The sequence below is a fragment of the Pezoporus wallicus genome, unplaced genomic scaffold (genome assembly GCF_028554395.1).
Source record: "Pezoporus wallicus isolate ANWC-B61680 ecotype Strahan unplaced genomic scaffold, APGP_CSIRO_Pwel_v1 contig_8557, whole genome shotgun sequence".
In the NCBI taxonomy this organism is placed as follows: Eukaryota; Metazoa; Chordata; class Aves; order Psittaciformes; family Psittacidae; genus Pezoporus; species Pezoporus wallicus.
The window spans coordinates 213121-234873 of record NW_026640202.1 but is presented as its reverse complement, the minus strand read 5'-3'; the positions used below and the strand labels follow the sequence as shown (position 1 = coordinate 234873).

At 42.3% G+C, this 21753-nt stretch overlaps 1 protein-coding gene across 6 annotated transcripts in view; it reads right to left on the bottom strand.

Moving 5' to 3' along the window:
* GHR (growth hormone receptor) overlaps positions 1-20760 on the bottom strand; it is a 133884-nt gene extending 113124 nt beyond the window's left edge. For 2 of the 6 annotated variants that reach the window (XM_057418038.1, XM_057418039.1), the window contains exons 1-2: positions 20527-20760; positions 19498-19658 (exon numbers count right to left, since the gene is read on the bottom strand). Coding sequence is in view for 2 of the 6 variants with exons in the window: in XM_057418035.1 (XP_057274018.1) it covers positions 4409-4527 (119 nt within the window). In the remaining 4 variants the exon portion in view is untranslated. Of the gene's footprint in view, positions 1-4408; positions 4552-13291; positions 13494-19497; positions 19659-20526 lie in introns of those variants that run through there. The other 4 variants (XM_057418037.1, XM_057418040.1, XM_057418036.1 and 1 more) reach the window with 3 other exon arrangements.
* Between the last annotated feature and the right edge of the window lie 993 nt (positions 20761-21753).

The following is a 21753-nucleotide window of genomic DNA, read 5'->3' as shown; positions in this document are numbered from 1 at the left end:
AACATTTACAACTGCAGCAATTCTCCACTGTTTGGATTAGTCAGTTGTAAAGCACATGCTGAGCTATAAATTTTGAACCACACTAATCTTGTGTCCACTTCAGATGCAGGATTAACAGATTACCCGACCTAGCTGATAAACTTGTAACAAAACACTCAAGAGTACAACTGTCTTGCCAAATACAGCTGGGATACACAAAATAAATAAGGGCACAAACAAGCTTCCAAGGTAGCACAAATGACCCCTTTGTAAGAAAACACTTAAAATTACAATCAAATTCACTAAAAACTGTTACTTAAATTTAAATTCATCCAACTAAAATATTCTGCTAAATTGTATGGTTATTTTTCCAACGTGTATGTCTCCCTTACTGGTGCAGTGCTAGATAAAACTGCACCATACAAACTAAAAGCAACATTAAAATGCAGTCAGAAGCACAAAGCAAACAACACACAACAATTAAGAGAGAATAATTATATATTTTACTTTACTTTTATATTTTACCTTTACTAAGAATCAACATTTTTTTCCATACATCCTGTTAGAGACTACCATTTTCCAGCTCGTCTGTAGTTAAGTTTTATCTTTTGCTGAGCATTTGTACAGTATCTAGTACAAGTTGTGCAAAATTGTAACTGCATCACTTTTAAGTAAAAATACACAAAAGGAGAATAAAGAGGTATCCCTTCAAAAGCTGACTACTTTCCAATGGTTAATTCATCACTAGAAATCCAACTACTGAGGTATATGCAAAGGAAGACAGGGTGACAGAAAAACATTAGGTGAATGCCACTGCTGGATGATCTATGTTTAATTTTATCCATTCTCTGATAATGGCAATCAAATCAAACCTCAGGTTTCTAAGAGAATAGGAGCGGTAAGAAGGATCAAAGCACAGCTCCCATCCTTTTTGTAGACAGCGGCAGACCTGGCTGAGACAAGGGTTCAATACTTGATGTCTGTACAGCACTGTGCAAATACAGAGTACTAATGACTGAGAACAAGAGGGGAATGCCATTTCAACCTTGCAACTAAACCTCACCTTCTGGATAAATAAATAAACAATAATTAGTTTATATAGAACTGATGATACAAAGAGTTCAGCAAATTCTGTTCATCTGTTTCTGGACAGCCTTTGGTCAACCTGGACAGAAAATAACATTATTTAGTATCCATATAATCTTAATTCCTGGAGCCATCATTACAAGTAAACCTAAAACCACCACCTGCTTTACAAATAAAAAGGCAGACAAGGGTTCTGAGACTTTAATCTCACTCATTCAACCAAATAAAGAAAAAAAAATGAGAAAACTGAGGCCAAATTAATGTTGTGGAGGTTTTTTGTTTGGTTGTCTGGGAGTTTTTTTTTTGTATTTTGAGGGGTTTTTTTTTTAACTAAATTGATTGCCTCGATCAATAAGTTTCAAAGAACTCTTTTAGTAAAGGCTAGGCGTAGCCAGCAGGTATTACATTAACAGTCATTATCAATTAGGACTTGCTGGGAACAGACCTTATTTACAAAGCAAGAGTTCTGGGAATCTACTCGTGTTAAAAGAGCCTCCGTATTGCTCCAGAGCAATGTTAGCAAAGCTAAGTGCTGCTTCATTAAGCGCAGTGCACACACTTCTTAATGGAAAGCAACTTTAATTGTCTGCAGGAGCTCATCTTCAATACCTAGTGTGGGATATAAGCAATCATGTTAGCAATTTCAGAAATTAGAATAAACATTGGTGTTTCTTTTTCTCCTTGGAAAAAAAGGCAGGACATCATAAATCCAGTCAGTGTGAACTAGACAAACATCCTTCATGGTTAATAAACTCTGACAGCCTTCAGCATATTTAAATGTAGTGAAGGAGGTTAAAAACTGCACAATATTTCATTTTCTGAGAGTTACCTCACATCCTCAATCCTATTCAGACAGGCATCAATCACTCCAAAGTTTACGATGGAAATAGCCAAACACGGGAAAGAAAAGAGGACAAATATTTCCGAGTCATTTTTCTCATTCTCAGTAACTCCTTCTCCTCCCTTCTCCAAATCCCTCTTCCAGCAGAAACAGCCATCAGAAACACACTTATTCAGTCAGCCATACTTTCCAAAAGGTTGTCTTGCTGATTACAAAGCATGCCAGTTACACAAACACAGAAATAACACTGCACCACTGCAGCTGTATTCAACTCAAACCCACCAAGGGGGCCTACTAGCTACAGCTAACAGTCTGCACAGTAAGAACTCAAGCCTGTATTCTGGGCTATCAGGACATGAAGGATTTGGGTTTGGATGCAGTATTATGAGCCACAGATCACAAGGAGATAACTGGTACCATTCCCTGTGAGAGAAGAATGCTCTAGAATGCTGTTAGTACTTGCACTAAGACATGGAAAAACATGTAAATAAATGTAACAGTGTCTAAGGAGGAAAACATCTTAGGTAGCATAATTAAAAAGGCATAAACCACTCCACTACAATCAACTAAACATAACTGTTCCTCTCTTTAACAGAAGCCATTTATCACCACCGTGAAGGTGCCTATAAACTGCAATGGGCAAAACTGTTTACCAGCATGGTGTTCACATTTCTCCCAAAGGCAAATGGCATTGAAAGTCAGCTGGTTTGACTGTTGCTTAAAGAAACAGTAGAAAGAACAGAGGGCAAGATGATTTCTTTACTTTTAAAAGCAGCTTAATTCTGAAATGTTCTGAAATTCCTGTGTTTTGGTAATGTTTGGGTAATGTCCTATTAATCAGGAGCACACTCTCCCAAAATAATTTAACTGCTACTTATTTTAACTGCTGTTTATTTTAACAAGAAAACTATTTTTTTTTAATATATAAACAAGGATGAGTCAGTCCTACACAGTAGCTTAACTGCTAAAACTTCCTGTCCCTTCCCTGCACTTGAAACAGCCTGTCCAATAGTTCCATGCTAAAACGCCCTGTTGCTCTCCCTTACCACTACCCAGACATGAAACAAGCCCTGTTCAGAGACATGCATGCTGTCTCATCCTGCATTAGTGATTTTAGCAGCTGCTTATGCTTAGAAATCTCACTGCATGACTGGGACCTAAGCAGTGTCCATACAGAGACAGCAATTAATACACAACATGTATATCTGGAAGCAAGTTTGCTCACAAGCTGAAAAAGAATATGCAGGAAAAGATGCTGTTCCACTCTCTTCAAGTAGCTGAAGCACTCATACACCAAAGGCATCGAACAGGACTATGTTAAGAAGTTATCTGACTCGCCAAGCTTACCACAGGCATTCAACATTCGTAAGTTTGGCTTAAAACTGCACTTAAAAATGACCTTTATTATTTCTTCTGGAGCCTCAGCCTTCAGGAGTCACATCTGAGAAATTCTGTAGGCAACAAGGCAGGCTATAAACTTTCATTAAAAGCAAGAGAAAGGCATACTGCACCTCCTTCAAAATGAAATGTTTTCAGGCATTTTATAGCACTAAGTGTAAGACTGAATCTCTATCAAGATGCCTACATAGACTGGAGTTATACAGGGAGGAAACCAGACAGAATGAACCTTGCTATATGCACTCCACTCTTTTCAGCCACCCCCCAACCCTCTGAAGATGACATTATTAAGAAATTAGCATGACCAAACAGAAAAGGAGGCTATATCCCTGCTCAGGATTTCATAATATTCCAGTGGACAGCATCCTTTTTTAAAAAAAAAACCTTTTATTGCAGTGAATTGTCTGTAGAAGAAGCTCATACTCTTCACCTCTCAAAAAAACACAAGGCTTCCCTCGATTAGCTTAACCATAAAGGGTAACACTGCCTTTGTGTACACTCTACTGCTTGGTTTGTAAATTTTTAATTAAATATAAATAGTATTAATTTTCTCCATGTGATTCATTTAGCAAGTTAAAAAGTTCACTTGAATATACAGAATTCACCTAAGCAGCCCATGGTGCAGAGTAATTGTATCTGAGCTGTCACTGTGAAAATGGAATGCAAGTTGATTAACACTGTACAAACAAAAAGCATTATTCCTCAATACTGAACAGCTTCACCTTCAAAATCTTGTAACAGCCCTTATAATTCGGTACTGACTTCTGTCTCTTCCATCCCCCCCTCCAAACCAAGAAGATAACGATTAAAAGATAATCCAGCACCCAGAGTGGGAGCCCAGCCAAGACAGAGAAGCAGGCTGTTCAATGGAAGCTCACCTTTTGGCACCAAGGTCAATTTCAAATGAAGAAAGAAGCTGTGATGTCCAAGGGAAGGAGATGGGCTGGAGGACAGAGGGGCAGCAAGCTGTGCCAAGGACAGTGGGTGAAGGTCAGGAAATCACTGCTGGTGAGTACTGTCTGCCACAGTCCCTCCCAGCTACCACCCCTTCCCATTCTCCCTACAGGCAGCAACTCCAAGCTAAACCCCACACTCGCATCCTACCTGCCAATCTCCCTTTCTAGGTGTGCACCCCATCCATTCATCATCTTTGGTAATTCAAATATTCCCATCTGCAGTGCTAAAAAATCAGTAACGTGTAAAATGTCCACAATCCGTCCCATCAACCGCTCTTACAGCCGAAGAAAGTGATCACCCTCAGCATAATTTGGAAACTGTGCTCATGTTCGATTTTCTGGGAACAAGCCCTCTGACAGAAAAGGGAATAAACAAGAAAATGTGTACAGGGATCATCTGGAAGCTTAAGGGCAAAACTGCACTGAGTGAGAGCAATGGCCTTGTGTACCCAAAAGTCAACAACCAGATTCCAAGTATTTTGGAATATGAACTCCGTATTTCTTTGGTTAACAAAGTTTACAAACCTGATTTGATGCCAAAGGGAACATTCTCATTTTGCAATAAACCTCAGGGAGAGTAGAAGCCCTTAGAAGGGCTCACCCTTTAGCTGAAGAAAACCAGCCTTTAAGCTTAGGAGCTGTATTGGCAAAGTTTTGTAAGCAGCAGTTAGGGCCAAAGGGGAAACTATACTGTCAGAAGCTTAGTTTTGGCCACTACAGTTAACCCCTCAACCCATGAAAAAAAGCAGTGCCAGGATCTTTACTGACCACAAACCAAACAGGACTTTGAGCGTTTGCTCTCACAAAGGACAGTGCCAGCAGCAGGGCAACAATGCCACACTGTGTGGCCTGTCCTCACCCACAGCAAAATCTAAACCTGTTATGCCCACCCCTAACCTGGAAATGGATTTTGTGTATTTCGCTGAAGCATATTTCAGTCTGAAGCTTCTTCGAAGGCACATTTAATCTAGGCAGTGTTTAAACAAAAAACGTTCCAACCCCCACCCGAAAAGCAAAACCCAAATTGAAAAATGATTACATACAGGGATTTCCCATGATTCAACAGAGTTTTGTCACTGCTTTATTACAAGATTAGATGTCAGTGTCATGTTCTACCACTGCACAATATAAGTAAGGATTGATAGGCTAGACAGCAGTTTTGCCAAAAAAAAAAAAACAACAACAACAAAAAAAAAAAAAAGGGGGCAAAACAGAAAAAGACCAACCAAAAAAAAAAAGAAGAAAAAAATTTGTGTTTGTGATGAACCACAAACTGAATGCGAGTCAATGATAAATTCCCATTGTCTCACAGGCACCAGGAATGCCCCAGTGATTAACGGGAGCAGCACACGCAAGAGAGGTGATTAGTTGCTCCACTCCCAGGACTACATACACCACTTTCCCTTTGGGCTGCTTCTCCCTTCTCCTTTCCAGCGCTGTTGCCAAACAAAGAGTGCGCAGAGGGCGGCAGTGAACATACGCTGTTTGGAAAAGCTGACTAGCAGAGAAAGGTTTAGAGTGGCTTACAGAAGAGATGAGACACATTCTAGAGAGCAGGAGAAGGGAGGCAAGCCCAAAGCCTTGCAGCCTGAAGAGGCTGTTGCAGAGGAAGCAGCAGTTGACTTGCTGTGGCTGTGATGCTGTCATGAGCACTGACTGCAGCGAAGAAGGCTTGTTAATTAACTTTCCAGCTAGGAAATTAAGCGAAGCAAAACGCCCTTAAGAGCTGCAGAGCCTCCGCAGACCCTGTGGAGCTCACTTGGCGCAGCTTGCTCTGGGGCTCTGCTCTCCCATCTGCATGAGGGGTGACAGCTTCCCTGACACACTGCACACTCTTTCAAGGACAGAGATATGTGTCCCCCACTGTGTCTAACATGGTATCAACAGCATCACGCCTAGCGTAATCCTTAACCAAGATTGTTATCTTCTACACTTAATACCTGGCAACAGTAAATAATCATTTAGTAAAATTCTATCCGTTTCAATGCATTTTAATATCCTCATAAACATCATACGAACAATGGCTTAGCTATAAAAGAAAACTGACAGCAGTTAGCCTAACAGCAAAAAACAATTCAGTAGCAGATCCTTTCTGTGTGATGGAAAAAAAAATAATAAATAATCAGTTGGTTCTATTCATACTGCTATATAATCCTACAGGAGGACTGTTCTATTCTTATTATTTCTAGTAAATTTGTATCATTTTATGCAATACAAAATAAAACATATTTTGATTAATTTGAATATACTTGAGAATATTCAAACTTATTATCTGAATTTATTTGAAATTACTTCTGTTTGGCAGTTTTCAACTCCCTGAAATCATGCTTCAGACTGATAAATTTGTTTTTAATTAAAATGTGTTTAACCAGCCCAGCATTTGTAAGTTAGATTGTCCCAACTACTTCTAAGAGATGAAACTATTAGTCTAAGTCTAATTCAACCCAAAAGATTTAACTGGCTTGGCTTCTTGAACACTTGTGGTTTTTTTCCTCCAGAAAATACCACTTCGCTTTCCTCAGTCAGAGGCAAGCTTATAATGAAAACCCTGTATACGTCACAGAAGAGACTAATTATCTTCACTTTAAATTGAATATTCATACCTCATCAGGCTGTGTTCAAAATTCCCTTAAACACTCGGATTTCATAAAAATACTTTCCTACAGCTATTTTAGCAGGGCACAAAGAGGCAACTAATACTGGGGAGTGTCAGCAGGCATACAGCCAACAAAAAACGCATTACAAGCACAAGTAAACAGCACACAGTGCAGCTGCATGTGACTGTATTTGTTTTGTTCAGCACTATAAATTATCCTGCCATTCCCGAATGCCGCCTGACAGTTCTCTGGGGCAGGTATCTTCGTATTTATTTAGCATAGTTGACTGAATTGCAAACTATGGATAAGGCACTGTATTAGTAATAAATTATTGTCCCCTGCGGCAAAAGCCTGCTCCCATTTATCACAGCATGGCACATACCAGGGAAATTCTGCACACAGCACTGAAGAGCAGGGACTAAACCAAGGTGGCTGAATTACCGTCTTATGCTTATCATAATTGGTAGAACCTCTACAGAAGGTGACTAATTCAGGTATTTAGCGCAGATACCTAATATTACACTATGTGAATACTCTTCAGCAACTTTAACATACTTACGAGGTATCACCCAGACAGACCAGCCACCATTTGGTCGTATTTCCCATCTACTGCTACAACTAAATCCTGCCCAACATTTGTCTTTGATCGCAATGCCTTTGCTGTAGAGCTCTCAGATTCTTTTTCCATGACAACAAACCTTTGAGTCGCACAATGAACCTGGGCCACCTTGCAGGTGACAGAGCAGATCCCAATGGCCACTTTGTCCTGAGGCTCCAGCTGCCTGAAAGGTTTCCTCTAGCCCCAGCCCTGCAACAACGCTGGCAGCATGTGGTACACGGGGCTGTCAATAGGTAGCTTCATGCCTAGCCAAAACCAATCTGGCTGTGACCTGCTGCCAAAAGGAGCTCTCTTAACCCTTCTTGATGCCACAGGCTCCCAGCCTCTCCTGCTACCCCAGCAGCTGTGGGACAAGTTGCATCAGTCCAGCAAAAAAACCTGCTCCCAGCCAGGAAGGCAGCTCAGGCACCCTAAACCACAGTGTATGCTACAGCCCCCATGGCAGAGACACAAGAGGCGTCCCAATTAGCCAACCTTATATACGAAATGCCTTCAACTTCCAGCCACAGCCTTCTAATGTATTTCACATCTATCCTAAGTTGCCTGTGTACTGAGATGTGCTCCACAAAGCTGTACCACTCCTAATTGTGGTGAGCCTGAAGATTTACTTTCAGAGTCAGGAACCACAGCTATTTTGGGAGACAATAGGTTTCTGATACTCCAGCACACTTTCAGGATAGTCAAATGACAGTCAACAGAGAATAAAATCCCAAGAAACAAAGGGAATGCCAGCTGGGAAACTCAATTTTTCACTGATTCAGTTTCTATTTACCACCAGCTTCAGGAGAGTTATTGTAGCTCGCTAGTAGCTTATCTCAAGGGTAGGAACCGAAAATTTGCTTCTGTGTACATTAATAAATTTGTATGTATAAAATTTGGTATGCAAACACCACAGTTTCCTTTGGTAAAACACGATGCAGCATACAGAATACCTGCAGGGGAAAATCACACTTACATACTCTGAAAACAACCAAATATGCTTAATGACTAATTTCCAGATATGAAATTTAATAGTCCTATTCCTTCAGGACAAAATGCTTGCTGACAATAAGGGACAACTTTTTCAGAGAGGAACAAGTTAATGCATCTGCACGTGTGTTTCTCCCAACAGTTTTCCCCCTCACAGAATATTATTTTTTTGTTGTTAGGCTAATTATGGAAGCATTTCAGCTGTGTTTTTAAAGAAAAATCAAATATATTTTCCTGTCTACAAAACACCCAGGAACATGCCAAAAAGTAATTAGAAATAACATGCATATAATGACATGTGAGCTGCAAGTATTCAGTTTTTAGTCTGGAAAATAAAACACGACAATGGATATGGAATGCTTTTGCTCCAGTTCTTTTATGCATAGCTGGCATGACTAATTTGAAAAATAAGAGAACATGTGTCAATCTACTTTTCAGGCAGAGTTCAGACAACAGAAAAATTAAACAGAGGAAAGACGATCACACTAACCACTCCAGGTGTCTACATTAACTTTGCAGGGCAAGACCCAGCACATCAGAGGGCCTGTGGGCAAGTCTCCACAAGGAGACTGGTTTGTACTTGAGGCCTGTCTGAACCCAGGACAAACACCCATGAAATACAAACAGCACCTAGCTTATTACTAATTCCTAGACTACATAAAAATGAAGAGCATAATACGTTCAAAACAACACCCAAACACTCAACCACTCAACCAAGTAGTCCCCTGTTCTAACAGAGAAAAAAAACAAACAAACAAAAAAACAAACTCCTCCCCAAAAGAAAAAAATCCACAAAAAAACCAAACAAAAAACCCAAACAGAACAGCTGTGGTGGTTCTGCTAGGGTTTGGAAACCAGTGCCATGAGCACAGACTCTGAAGGCTCATGTCTGGTTGAGGTTTCTGAGCTCATTGCAGAGCCTCCCTTGCTGTCACGGCCAGGACTATGGCCCTGTTCCTAGCCACAAGCTGCATGTCTCTTCCAGGAGCTACTGTTTGGGAAATGCAGCCCAAATCTTTCACTCCAATCCTACATCCTATGCTACAATCCCTTTTCCACAGCTACATTAAATTCCCAAATAAATGATGTTGTATGCATTCCCAGAGTTAACAAGATAGGTGAGAAACACTTCCCTCCAAAACAGCATACTTACCTGCTTGTCATTCAAACTGGAGGGTAGTCCACAGAGTATTAATATCCCCCTACAACAACTGGACTGATACTTGACTTTGAATAATTTCAGAAAACTAATCCCCCCGGTTCTGACTGATGGTCTCTCTCATTCAGCATCTGGCAACAAGTGATTGCACTGCGTAATCTTGGTAAAACTTGGAGAGCTTGTTTCGAATTTCCTTCACAGCTTCTCAATGCACCGCTGTATTAACAGCTGAAGATGGAACATTATTTTTGTGTGTCTTCTTAATTCCATGGTAATTAATTTTAATGGTCCATGGTGGCATTTCTTTACAGTTTCAACTTTTGCTTCAATTCATTGCAATTAAATGACTGTGTTCTACACAGTGACTTGCTGGTAATAAGAGGAAGAAAAGCAGCCTTCATTTAATGTCCATGGCTACGTCTCTGAGCCAAAGAGTGGACAGAAATACTAATGCTAGGTAAAATGCACCCGAAGTTTGTAAAGCCATCTGCAGAAAGCTCCCTACTTACAGCCCAGTAAGGTACTGCATCACTCCTCAAAAGGAGTTGCCAGGATGGCTTTGAAAGCATCATCCCTCACTACCCAGACATACAAGGGTCTGCAAAGAAGTCCTTGAGGGAATATGAGCAGTTCCATTTGTTTTTACTGTTCTGAATGACAAAACAACATAATAAATGGCATTAGTCCTTCTTGGTACTAACTGAAGTGCTCTAAGACAAAGGAATGAATGGTAAGACCAGTAGGGGTCAAAAGTCAGGGCCTAAAGCCAGAGCTGACAATAAACAGCTATTTATAATGCAGAACATCGAAAAAGGTCCATGGTGTCCACTTAGAAGTACATACCTTCCATGCTTCATCTACTGTGTTAGAGCTACCATCTACTTCCATGTCTCAGCCCCTTAATGCATCCCAGAAAGCTTATGCAAAATAAAGAATGCTAGCCTGTTCAACATACTTTCAGTGCTTTTTTGTTATTGCTTTTCAAATGTCTGAATTCATCTGGTATTGTTTACACTATTTTGGCACCTACAAATGATAAACAGCCACCTGCGCCATGAACTGCACCAAGCAAACAAAATGCAGATTAACATTCATCTTTCCCCAGAAGATGCCTTATTACTGTCCAGTTATTGCCATAATGAATACGGTTGCTTGTTCAGGCTTCCTGCTATTCTCTATTAACAAGTTTCCACCTCCACCAGTGCTGCATCTCCCCAGCTTCTGCAGCTCTATTCTTTTACTGATGCTTAACACAAGGACTTTACCATCTGCTGCTTCTCCTGCACTGGTATCAGAGGAAACCAATTGCTGAGTTCACATACATTAGCTTGAACTCACAAGGACTTCAATTTCTGCTTGGCAGCACCCCAGGGAGAAGGACTGGGGAGGAATTGGGGATGGCACACAGGCAGGCGTGATCCCAGGCTGCTGAATGGGTGATTGAAGCCGCAGCTGCCGAACCCTCCGGCCAAGCCCAGCTCAGCACTCCTCTTGAGCTGGCTTTGACCTGTGTTGTCTGAATGCGCTCCACAAGCCACAGCTTGTGAATAAGTGTGCTGCTTCTGACAGGGAACTTTAATATCACTCTTGAACAGCACCTATCTGTATTGTTAAGGTAGGAAGCAATCAGAGCATCCTGAGAATACCAATCTACTAGGATTACGTCCCATAAAAGAAGTATCTTTCAGTGCTTCCATGCTTCCTCTAAGCCACACAATTGAGAAAATCCTACCCAAAACTGAATGTCAACTTTCATTCAGAAGAGCTGGAACAAAGTGCAGGAAGTAGCTTTGCTAGGTGTATTAATTATAATAATAACATGAGGCTCAATGTAGATTCTATAAAACAAAAAACACACAAGTTGATACATGTTCCTTCTTTAGGGATTGTTCTGTTAAAGATGTCTGCAATTTGACTATACACCCAGTAAGCTGTGGATCAGCATTCTGGTATTTGCCTTTGCCATTTATTTAATATGACTGCTTAAGAACAGCCAGAAGAAAAAAAGAAACACTCCTATCCAAGCCTCTGCAAGTAATATACCTACTTCTCCCTCACAGCCAGTATTGACACTGACAGAGCAGAGATTAAAAGCATTCCTCCCTCCCCTCTCCACCTTTGCCTCTGCACCCTGTCTGGCAGGCCAGGTCACAGTAACTTTTCCACAGAATAAGTCAGTAACTGTAATGAATGAATGAATGTCACTTAGTAGGTTACAGAGACACAGGCTGCCAGACAGCTTATGAAAAATATAAACATTATTTATGTTGTTATATACTGTAAACATAAGGAATTTCTAAAATAGTTTGTACCACACTAGAAAGTGTCTAAGGATTCAAACTTGAAATCCACTAAGACTATTTAGCTCTTGGTCTCAGCTGAGCAAAGGTTTTGGCACATGGCTCCATGAGCAGAGGAGTCTGGCCACCCCCAATGGAGCAAACAAAAAGCCCTAAGAACAGACAGCTGTGTGACCTGCTGATCCAGAAGCCACAGCTAAGGTCACTGCTGTGTAGCACTGCTCAGTGTGAATAGGAATGAATGTACTTCTTGTACTCACTTTCAAGATATCTGGTCAGTGCAGGTGATTGACACGTAGACAGTAGGAGAGATGATTGCTCTTTTGCCCTTAAGTGCAAGCTTTTGCTTCACACAAACAGGATTACCAAGCCACAGCCTATTGTCACTCCTTGGCAAGAGCCTTGTAAAATTGGTTTAAAAACTCCAGACCAAAAAAAAAAAAAAAACAACTAGTGAGAGACACCTATTCTGTTTCATTTCTAACAAGAAATGGTGCCAGTCATTTTTATTGACATCTTACCTTTCCCACACACACACTTCTTCAATAAATGAAAGCGTACAATACAAACAGTATGTGTACTAACTGCTCATATACAAAATTAGCAGGTGAAAGACTTCAGTTTTTGATACAAAAATACCATTTTTCTGTTCCTGTATTTTATGAGCTGCTGCACTGACAGGCTCCCACGAAACACTGCAACCAGTATGCCATTTGGAAAGCACAGCAATGCAAGCCTCTGGCAAAACGACATCTACGCTACCAAAACCATTTCTACTCCTAACACAGCTTTATCCATGAAGTGTCATAATTTCTACAGTAGTATTAATTAAAAAGTCTATTTATAAAAAAAAAGGCAGTATGAGAAGGTCCTTCTGGGTGCAATTCAAGTTTTACTTTAATTTTTTAATCATCTTGAGGGTTTTGGTTTCTTACTGTGTTTTAGTCCAGTCATCTCAAATATCCTTAAACAAATCATTACACTTGCTCTTAAGCATGCCCTTTTGATTACTGGTCACATTATGTCAGGTTTTGAAGACAGTGGAATCAAATAGCTTGGAGTCTGTAACTCCAGTCTTCCCAACATTCCTCAGTCTTTCATGTCCTAGTCTTTCTACATACACATATTTTGTTTTGTTCCAGAAATTATCCAAAATCTGTGTGCAGTCACTGGCTCCTAATCCCTCACATCATAAAAACTCCTTTTCATTTCTGCATGATTTAGGAAATTGAAACATCTGTAGAACATGTTCACCCACTGGGGAAAACTTCCCTCTTCTACTCTGAGATCTCGTGATTAACTGGGCTACCAGGTTCCTTAGGCTTGAAATAACATTCAAATGATAGACCAAAATTTCTTAAAAAATGAATTACACCTGAAATCATACCTCAGCATACAAAGCAGGAGTATGACGACAGAAATGGAAGCTCTGTATGACGATTTCCATTTTCTTCAATGTCAGTGTAAACCACTAATCAGGAGTCACCCATCCTTCTAAATCGTATGTTCTTTATTTTTGACAGATGGGACTTCATATTATCACTAGATCCATTAAGCGCCCTTGGGCTCTTACAGGGAGAGCCCTCTGCCTTCAGTAGTAGAATGGGAGAGGAAAAGAGAGCTAAAATTATTTCCACAATACTTGTGGTTACTTCAAGAAAGCATTAACTTTTTTGTAATTGGAAAAAAAGCAACAGAACAGGCAGCAACAAATGCATGGGTACAACAGTAAACAGAATTACTTTTTCCATCATGGCATTAAGTGCATTCACCTATGCCACAAGCAGTATCAAACGTTCAAGGGCACAATACATTGCTTAGTTCCCTTGTATGTCAGATACAGGTTCTACACAGTTATACGCAGTAAGGCTGAAATATCAATGATGTGTAAAGGATCTTCATGCAAGTATTCTTGCTTTCCTCCTTGCTCTGGTGTCAGGCAGGCCCCTAGTATCACTTAAACCGGTGAATACCATCCTTCCTGCCATCACCGCCAGCATCCCTGTGGTCAGCTAAAGCCTGACGACTGAACAGGCTTTAAACTGTAGTTAAATCACTTTCGTGTGACTTGTGGTGGATAAATTGCATGCACTGAAAAAAAGTGTGTCTGGACCCAGTACAATCAAAGAAATCCATTTTCTCAAAGCTACCTATTATTTCAATGAAATTAGCTATTCAAGCAAAAAAATAAGAACCAGCAGTAATGAGGTTCTGCTTTACAACAGTGGCTGCTTTTTATGAAATGGTTTCTGAACTGATATGGCCACCCTTATTAAATACACCTAAGTGCAGAAAGATACCAGAGCTCATCACATGGTTCCACAAAAATAGTCTTCCTGCCAGGGAGGTGGAGGGGCAATTTCTTCATCCCAGGCTGCAGTCTCTCAATGCCGTACACACTGTCCTGCACCAGCAAGACTGGCTGGCATACAGGCAGCCAGCAGTGACTGTATCATGTAACAAGCATCTCTCCTGTGCAGTGTTTGTTACCACCACCCAGCAAGAGTGAAACGAGGGACTCACTGCTGCTCTCCAAAGGTCAAAAATCATAGCTAACAAGCATAAAACACCGTCTTGCACACTCTCTCAGATCCTATTGCAGTGAAGTTGCAGCCAGGAGTAAGAACAGCTCACCCACGTGTACTGGACCAGCAGGTTGGCACTGTCTGGAATGAGCACAAGTCAAGTCTGGAAAGTTTTAGTTGTATGTGTTTCAGTTACATGTGTGGATGAGCCAAAAACTGCAAATAGGTTCAAGAAAAACGAACAGGATGTCCCTCTGCATGTTGCAAATCATTCCTTCTGGAGGCTCAACACACTACAGCAAGCATGTCCCTAATGTGTGCCCTACAAAAGCCAGGGCTCAACCCGGCAGACCAAAGCCCCAGCAGAGCTCACTGGGCTTGATCCATGCATGCTGTGAAGTAAAGATGGGCTCGTGGAGTCCTGACCATGCTCTATTCTGCCCTATTTAACATCTGACTTGGAGCTGCTCTCTGTCTAAATTCAGTCACAGTCATTACAAAAGCAATGATTTCTTGGGGGTTTCTTTGCAAGTTCTATAGCATCCCCCAGACAGACCTTACTGGGCTCAGCCACAAAAAGTAATCAAAGCCAGAGGTACAGCAGCTCATTGCTTCTAATTGCCTTTCTCCTCTAAATCCTCACCCCAGACCTTCCTTACTCTAGGCAGAACATAAAAGCTTGGTCCCAAATGTAATCACAATTCGTCTTCTTCAACTCATGCAAACAAAACAAAGCAAAGCAAGGGACAAGAACCACCATCTAGAAGAAATCTTTCTTTTCATTTACTTTTCACAGCATCAGATAAAGCCACTAGGAATCTCATTAAGTCAAAACACCAAACAGTTCAAGCTTTTTTCTTGGATGAAAACAGTATGCAAGGCATTGCTCAAAACAATTATAAAGTAGGTTCACAACACAGTTCTTGGGTAAACACAATTTAATAAGCATTCAGTACCAAATTCAAACAGTATTTGGAGTCACGCGATAAAGAAGAGCCGTCTCCACCAATTCATTCTCAAGTTAACACTGCCATAAATTCCTACATGTGTGTGAAAAAGGCAGGCAAAAAAAAGAAAAAACATGAATTACAGCAGAAACCAGCCTGCTAGCTGAACATTTGAGAGCAGCTGAGAATAACGCATGCCATTCATGAAGTGAAGCAAAAACTGACAAACACGCTCATTTAACCGAGACAGATGAAATAAAACTTACTGGTTCTTTCAGCCTGTTTCTCCTGGCCTGCAGCCTCTCTTTCATGGTCAAACTATCCCTACCAAATCCTCAAACTCCAACAAGGACAAAACGGAATTATTTGGCTGTATCAGTAATGCTGTAGGGATGAATGACGTACAGATTAAACCCCAAAATTGCTGCATACTGGTCAGGCACACAAACTTCTGTTCACAGAACTAACATCAGGACTGTTTCTACCTCCAGGGTACGATCAGTGCTTCCTAAACATCTATTGGAATACAGGGCCAGGCCACTTGGACTTAAACAAAGCCAGCATTCTACAGGTGCAGCAGATTTTCTAGATTAGAAACAGCCACTGGATGTCTCTAACTGGAGAAGAGCAAGTAAAAATACTTCTGCTCTCTGCAAGTTCTAGGTTGGCCAGACTTGAACCAGCACCATGGCAAAAGCTAGAGTACTGAGCGACTGTATGAGGCTGCCCAGGACCACAACACCACAACAGCCTGGGGTGCAAATGAACAGCAAAGGCACAGTGCCGGAACAGCTCCTGGTAATGTCAGGATTTGATTATTCTCTCACTGAGGGTCAAGTTTTACCAATCTCATTTTCCCCTGAGGCAGTCAAACTTCAAACTCAATTTAAGTGCCTGAATGATACAACATGATGGTTGTTACTAATAACTGAACTCTTTCCAGCTGCCCCTCAGAGCTGGTGTGTGCTAGCTGCTGACAAATCTGTATTGCACGAAATTACTCTGTAGCACATCTGAATACTACTTTATGTTTGGACTGACTACTTATGAATGGAGTCTGAAGACTGTAATGGATTTATGACAGTATTATGGCAGCTTCTGAAGTTCTAAATGTTAATTATCTCCATCCCTATTATTGCCCAGTGTTTAAATGGTATCCAAATGCAACTGATTATTCATATTTATGTCTTCATACATCATCTTTGTTCTAGGATTATGAGCAGTAAGCTTATTAAGCAATGAGAGACAGAAACCTTCTGCCTTAATGTGCGTAAAGCTGGTGAAACATACACTCTTTGCACATTCTGAGTTCAGTTTCCCACATTACACACCCACTTTGGTAGTCACCTGTGCTTGATGCACAGGCCTAACAAGTCTGGCACTTGAGATACCCTAATGCTGTGTCTCTGGCTACAGAGAAGGAGCAATGGGAAACCATAACTCCCTTCACATCAGGAGAATGGGTGCTGTGTTAACTCTCTTGATGCAGAGTTTACAATTTCTGCTAAATTTACCAGAGCTCTGTATCCTCCCATCAGCGTTCCCCAAAGTTCATGGTCTTCACCACATCTCCAGCAGCCCTGTGTGACCTTCCCTCATGACCATGATCCCATGAAGTGGATCCCTTCCACAAAACATAACCACTAGCTTGGACATGTAGCAGGACAATAGACTACGCTAAAAATAGGAGTCTCTTAATTACTCAAAGTTAGAAAACTGAGCATGATTTAGAAAGTAGAGATGTCAGCATCACGGTCAGTGTTTTTTTTTGGAAAGTCAAGATGTGATTAACATGGTAAAGTATGAACAGCATGACAAATTAATTTTTAAAGTTCACAAATGCTTGATTACTACTATAATCCTTCAGCTATTGAGTGGGTAACAAATGAAGTGGGACAACCTTACTCCTGAAAAGTTACTCTTTGTACACATGCATCCACGCATTTAACAGAAGTATCTCATGCATCAGTGACTTGAAGCAGAAGGCTGGATAATGCTGTTTTCCAGCTATTATTCCTTCAGTAAAAATAATTTTAATTGTTCTCTATACACTCACAACAGCATGCCTCTGAAATTCTCAGGTAACAGTAAGGAACATTACCTTGTTTAGTTAAATCCCATCCTATAACAAATCACCCTGCTACTGTGAACTGTTTCTGAAGTTTATATTAAGTTATAATTAAAGAAGCTTCTGGTGATGAGTTTCAGTTGAATACCTGTTTTCTAACATACAGTATATGATCATGCTTAAATTAATTTTTATTTCATAATCTGCAGTAAATGTGATATGGACAACATCTATCTCTGTCAGGAAACAGCCTTTACAATTAATTGGGAATAAAACTGTTTCTCATTCATTAAAAACCAGCTCTTTGGTAAAATGATGATCATAAATTTATATTATGTGTACACAAACACCTCATACAAAGAATTTAAACTGGGATTTCTCTTGAAATAAACAATTTGAGCACAAAGTGTTCCTTCAAGTCCTGACATCTGTTCCTGCCAAGCTAGTATCTCACTGCGTCAACCTTTCCCCTTCGCCACAACTGTAGAGGCAGCCCCACTACCTCTCTGCCTGCTTACCTCACACTGTCCTCCTCCCAAATTTACCATTCCAGCTCTGTTGGGCCTGCCATCAGATATATAAAAATAAAAAAGATCCTTTTAGTTAAAAGGAACCTAATCCTCAAGCTAACCCATCATTTCGGGACACCCATGTGGACTAAGCAGACACATTACTGCACTGCTGGTATCCTTGCCCTTCCTTTCCCCATCAACTTTATCTCCTCTTCTTGTTATTTCTACCATTTTATTTATTTGCAATGCTCTAAAAAATGTTTTGGCACCTACCTTAAGATTGCAAGAGCTTCACCTGGGCTGAATGCAAGTGCTGTCATGCCTAATAAATTTTTTTTGTTGTTTTTTTAAAATCAGGGGAAAAAAAAATAAATCAAAGCATCTCTGCCTACTTTGCTTTCTCAATGAAAAATATTCACAGCTTCTATTTTGCCGATGGAAATCTGCTATTTCAAATAAGATACATGACGTTATATTTATTCAGCTCGATGCTCCCATTAGTAGTGGAAGATAAACACTAGCTTTGATTAAAAAAAAAACCAAACCAAACAATTTCTGCAGCAAAAGGAAGTTTCATTTGATAGGAGCAAGGGCTACCTTGAGTTTATATACACATTAACAGAAATGTGCATACGGTCAAGGGAAGAGACACTATGAGTGACAGTTAAACCCTAAAGGACCAATATATATATATAGGTACATATATACACATATTGGTGTATATTTAGCATACTTGCTCCATCTTGAGATCATGGAAAAGAAAGTTACCATCCCAGAAATAGGGAAATGGCATCAAAGATTAATTTGATATTTCCTTACTGGAAATGGGCACAACAGGTCACATACTGACTGAAGCAGCATGTGCTACTGTAGAACTGTGCAGAATCGAGCTCTGTATGTCTCCCCAGTGTTACGTATTTGCATGGTGCTGCCCTGTGCTGTGCAGATACATCAACACAGGGAGACAATGAAACGTCCCATGGTAATGGAAACAACGCTTGACCACCCTTGGAGAATCTGACTCCAAAATATCTGCGGAGGTATCCATGACTTCACTATACATTTGAGTAAGTTTAAACAATTATTTTCATATATTTAATAAAAGTACCACTACCATTACTGGCAATTTTAGAAATTACCCCTCAGAAACATTGCAAGCTCTCTGGTTTGCCAGTCTTTTATAATTATTAAAACACACTAACATCCCAATTAACACAGTAAGCAGCAATTCTAGTAATGCGAGACTGAGATGTGGTAGAGATGAAAGACACCACATTCCTATTTAAACATTTCAATCTGTCTGAATAACTTTCAGTAACACTTGTATCTACCACTCTCAGCCACAAAAAAAAATCTCAACTATCTACTCTAATCTCAATATTTAAAATAGCATCTTTTAAATAAATACCAGTATTCAAATGAGTCTTAACAAATCTCCTTATATTGATTTTATTCCTAACTACATTTTCATCGTTGGTATGAGCAATCAAGTGTATGCTACAGCTAAGAGTCTCTCGGATTTAAGTTAAGCAGCTCTTTACCTGGTAACTAACTTCAATTTCTCCCACCAGCAAACACTTCCTTAAAGCATTTATAGAACGGGATCCAACTCAAGCGGAGAGCTACGGTTTTAATTGCTTCATTCTTATTTCCGATTTAATCATGAACATAAGGATGACCAGGTGCGGATCTTTTGTAGCTGCTACACAAGGAGGAAAGTGAAGCTGTGACTGAATACGTTAATAACACACGAGATTCTGAATGAGATACACACTACTAAAAAAATAACTAATGCACATCCACTTACTCGATCTCGAGAAATAGCCCGTGAGTTTGTAATTGATATCACTGAAGACGCTGCTGTGAGAAAACACCAGTCACTGCTCCGCAGTAACACCCACTGCTCTCCATACTTATCATACTTATGGTCAGAGTATCTGCAGTATTTTGTCTTTAAAAGTATTCTCTCCGTTTTTCCCCGTGCAGCAGGTAGGGCAGACCACACACTAAGATCAATTAGTGATGGCATGAAAAGTTTAAAAAGAAGGGGGGGGAGGTTGAGGGAGAGTTTGTATAAACTGGAATAAACCACACAGACGGGAAACTCCGATCAGGTCTGTGGCACAGGGAAGACCGAGGAGCTGGCAGCTCACCTTTTTTAAAAAAGCTCTGCTTTTCTTTTTCAGTCCAAGCGGGTACAGGAAAGGTTTTTCCGAAGAACACCGTTTCCCCAGACCTCCCAGGCCGCGTTTCCCTCCCCCTCCATCCCGCGCTGCACAACGGGTCGCACAACTTTCATCCCCAGCCGCGGGACCGACCCGTGCCGCAGCTCGCTCCCGCTTGCCACAGCGCGGGGCCAGCACCGGGTCCGCCTGCCCAGCCAGCGGGACACGCCGTGTGCTCCCTCTGGCTCCGCGGCCGCTAGGGCCGTTCACAAACCCCGGGCGAGAACCGGGGAGGGGCAGGCGGAGCCCGACAGCAGTCAGACGCTGCGAGGAAGCCTCCTCACAGCCTCCCGGCGCTGGACAGGGCGGGCGGGACAGGGCGCGGGGCCGCCACCTGGTACTCACCGACTCGCTCGGAAACTTCGCCCAAGTTTCGGCGGGGCTGCGGGCGGCGGCGGGCGCGGCCCCCCTCGGCGGGCGCCGGCACCATCAGAGCCCTTCAGCGAGGGGCCGCCGCGGCGGCGGCGCCGCCGGGCATCGCGCTGCGTCCGCCCCCAGCCGGCCCCAACTTCTGAGGCAGCAACGACCGACAGCACCGAGCGAGGGCGGCCCGGCGCCGGGCTGAGCCCGCACCCCTCCCGCGGGGCGGGGCGAGAGGCCGGGGTCACAGCCCACCCTACTCCGCTCCGCGTTCGGCGGCAGCAGCGCTGCTTTCCTCCTCCTCCGCCGCCTCTCGTGCCGGGGCGCGGGGTGTTTCGTGACTGCCCCCTTCTCCTCCTCCTCCTCTTCTTTCTCCTCCTTCTTTCCCCCCTCCCCCCATGGCCGCCGCGCCCCAATCACCGCCGGCTGTGGCTCCCCGCCGCTGCTGCGGAGGGGAGGGAGGGGGTTGGGACAGGCGCCGCGCCAGGGTGAAGCGTCTGCCGGGGCGGGGCGCCGGGGCCCCCTGCCCTGGGGCACTTTCTCTGCTCCACGAGGCTCCGTCTAGGGGGAGGCGGCGGCGACTGCAGCGTTCAGCCGTGCCGGGCAGAGCTGGCCCTGGGCGACAGCTCCGCCGCGGAGTCATTCCGGTCGGGCGGACTGGCTGCCGCGGGCGTCCCCGCGGAGATCGCCGGGGGTAAGGGGAGGGCAGAGCCCGGCTCCCGGCCCCGGTGTGTGCTGTGAGGGCAGGGCTAGCCCTGAGTTTGTTCTGGGGAACGCGGTGAATCCGGTTTTGAGGAGAAGAGGGTCACCCGCGCTACTGCTGGGTTGAGACGAAGCGGCTTTGAGCATCTGAAAGCGAGTAGCTTGACTAGGTGTGCGGCGGAGCAGCCTAAGTGCATGCATGAGCCTAGGCAAAAGGGAGAACGGCTGCTTGGGCTTCTCCTACAATAATAAAGATACCACTTGAGAAACACCTTAGGAAAGAGTCGAGTCCAAATAAGCATATCGCCACCAGTTTATTTAGGTTGATGAAGTAGCAAAGGTGGACCCGCATATACAAAGGTGACTTCAGCATTGACATACAGATCTTCTAAGGCTCTTGCAGCAGCCATCCCACCCCTCACTTCATGCTGGCTCAACAACAGAGGTGGACAAGAGTCACACAAGCCACTGTTGCAAGAGTTTCACAATCATCTGGTAAGCTATGATGCA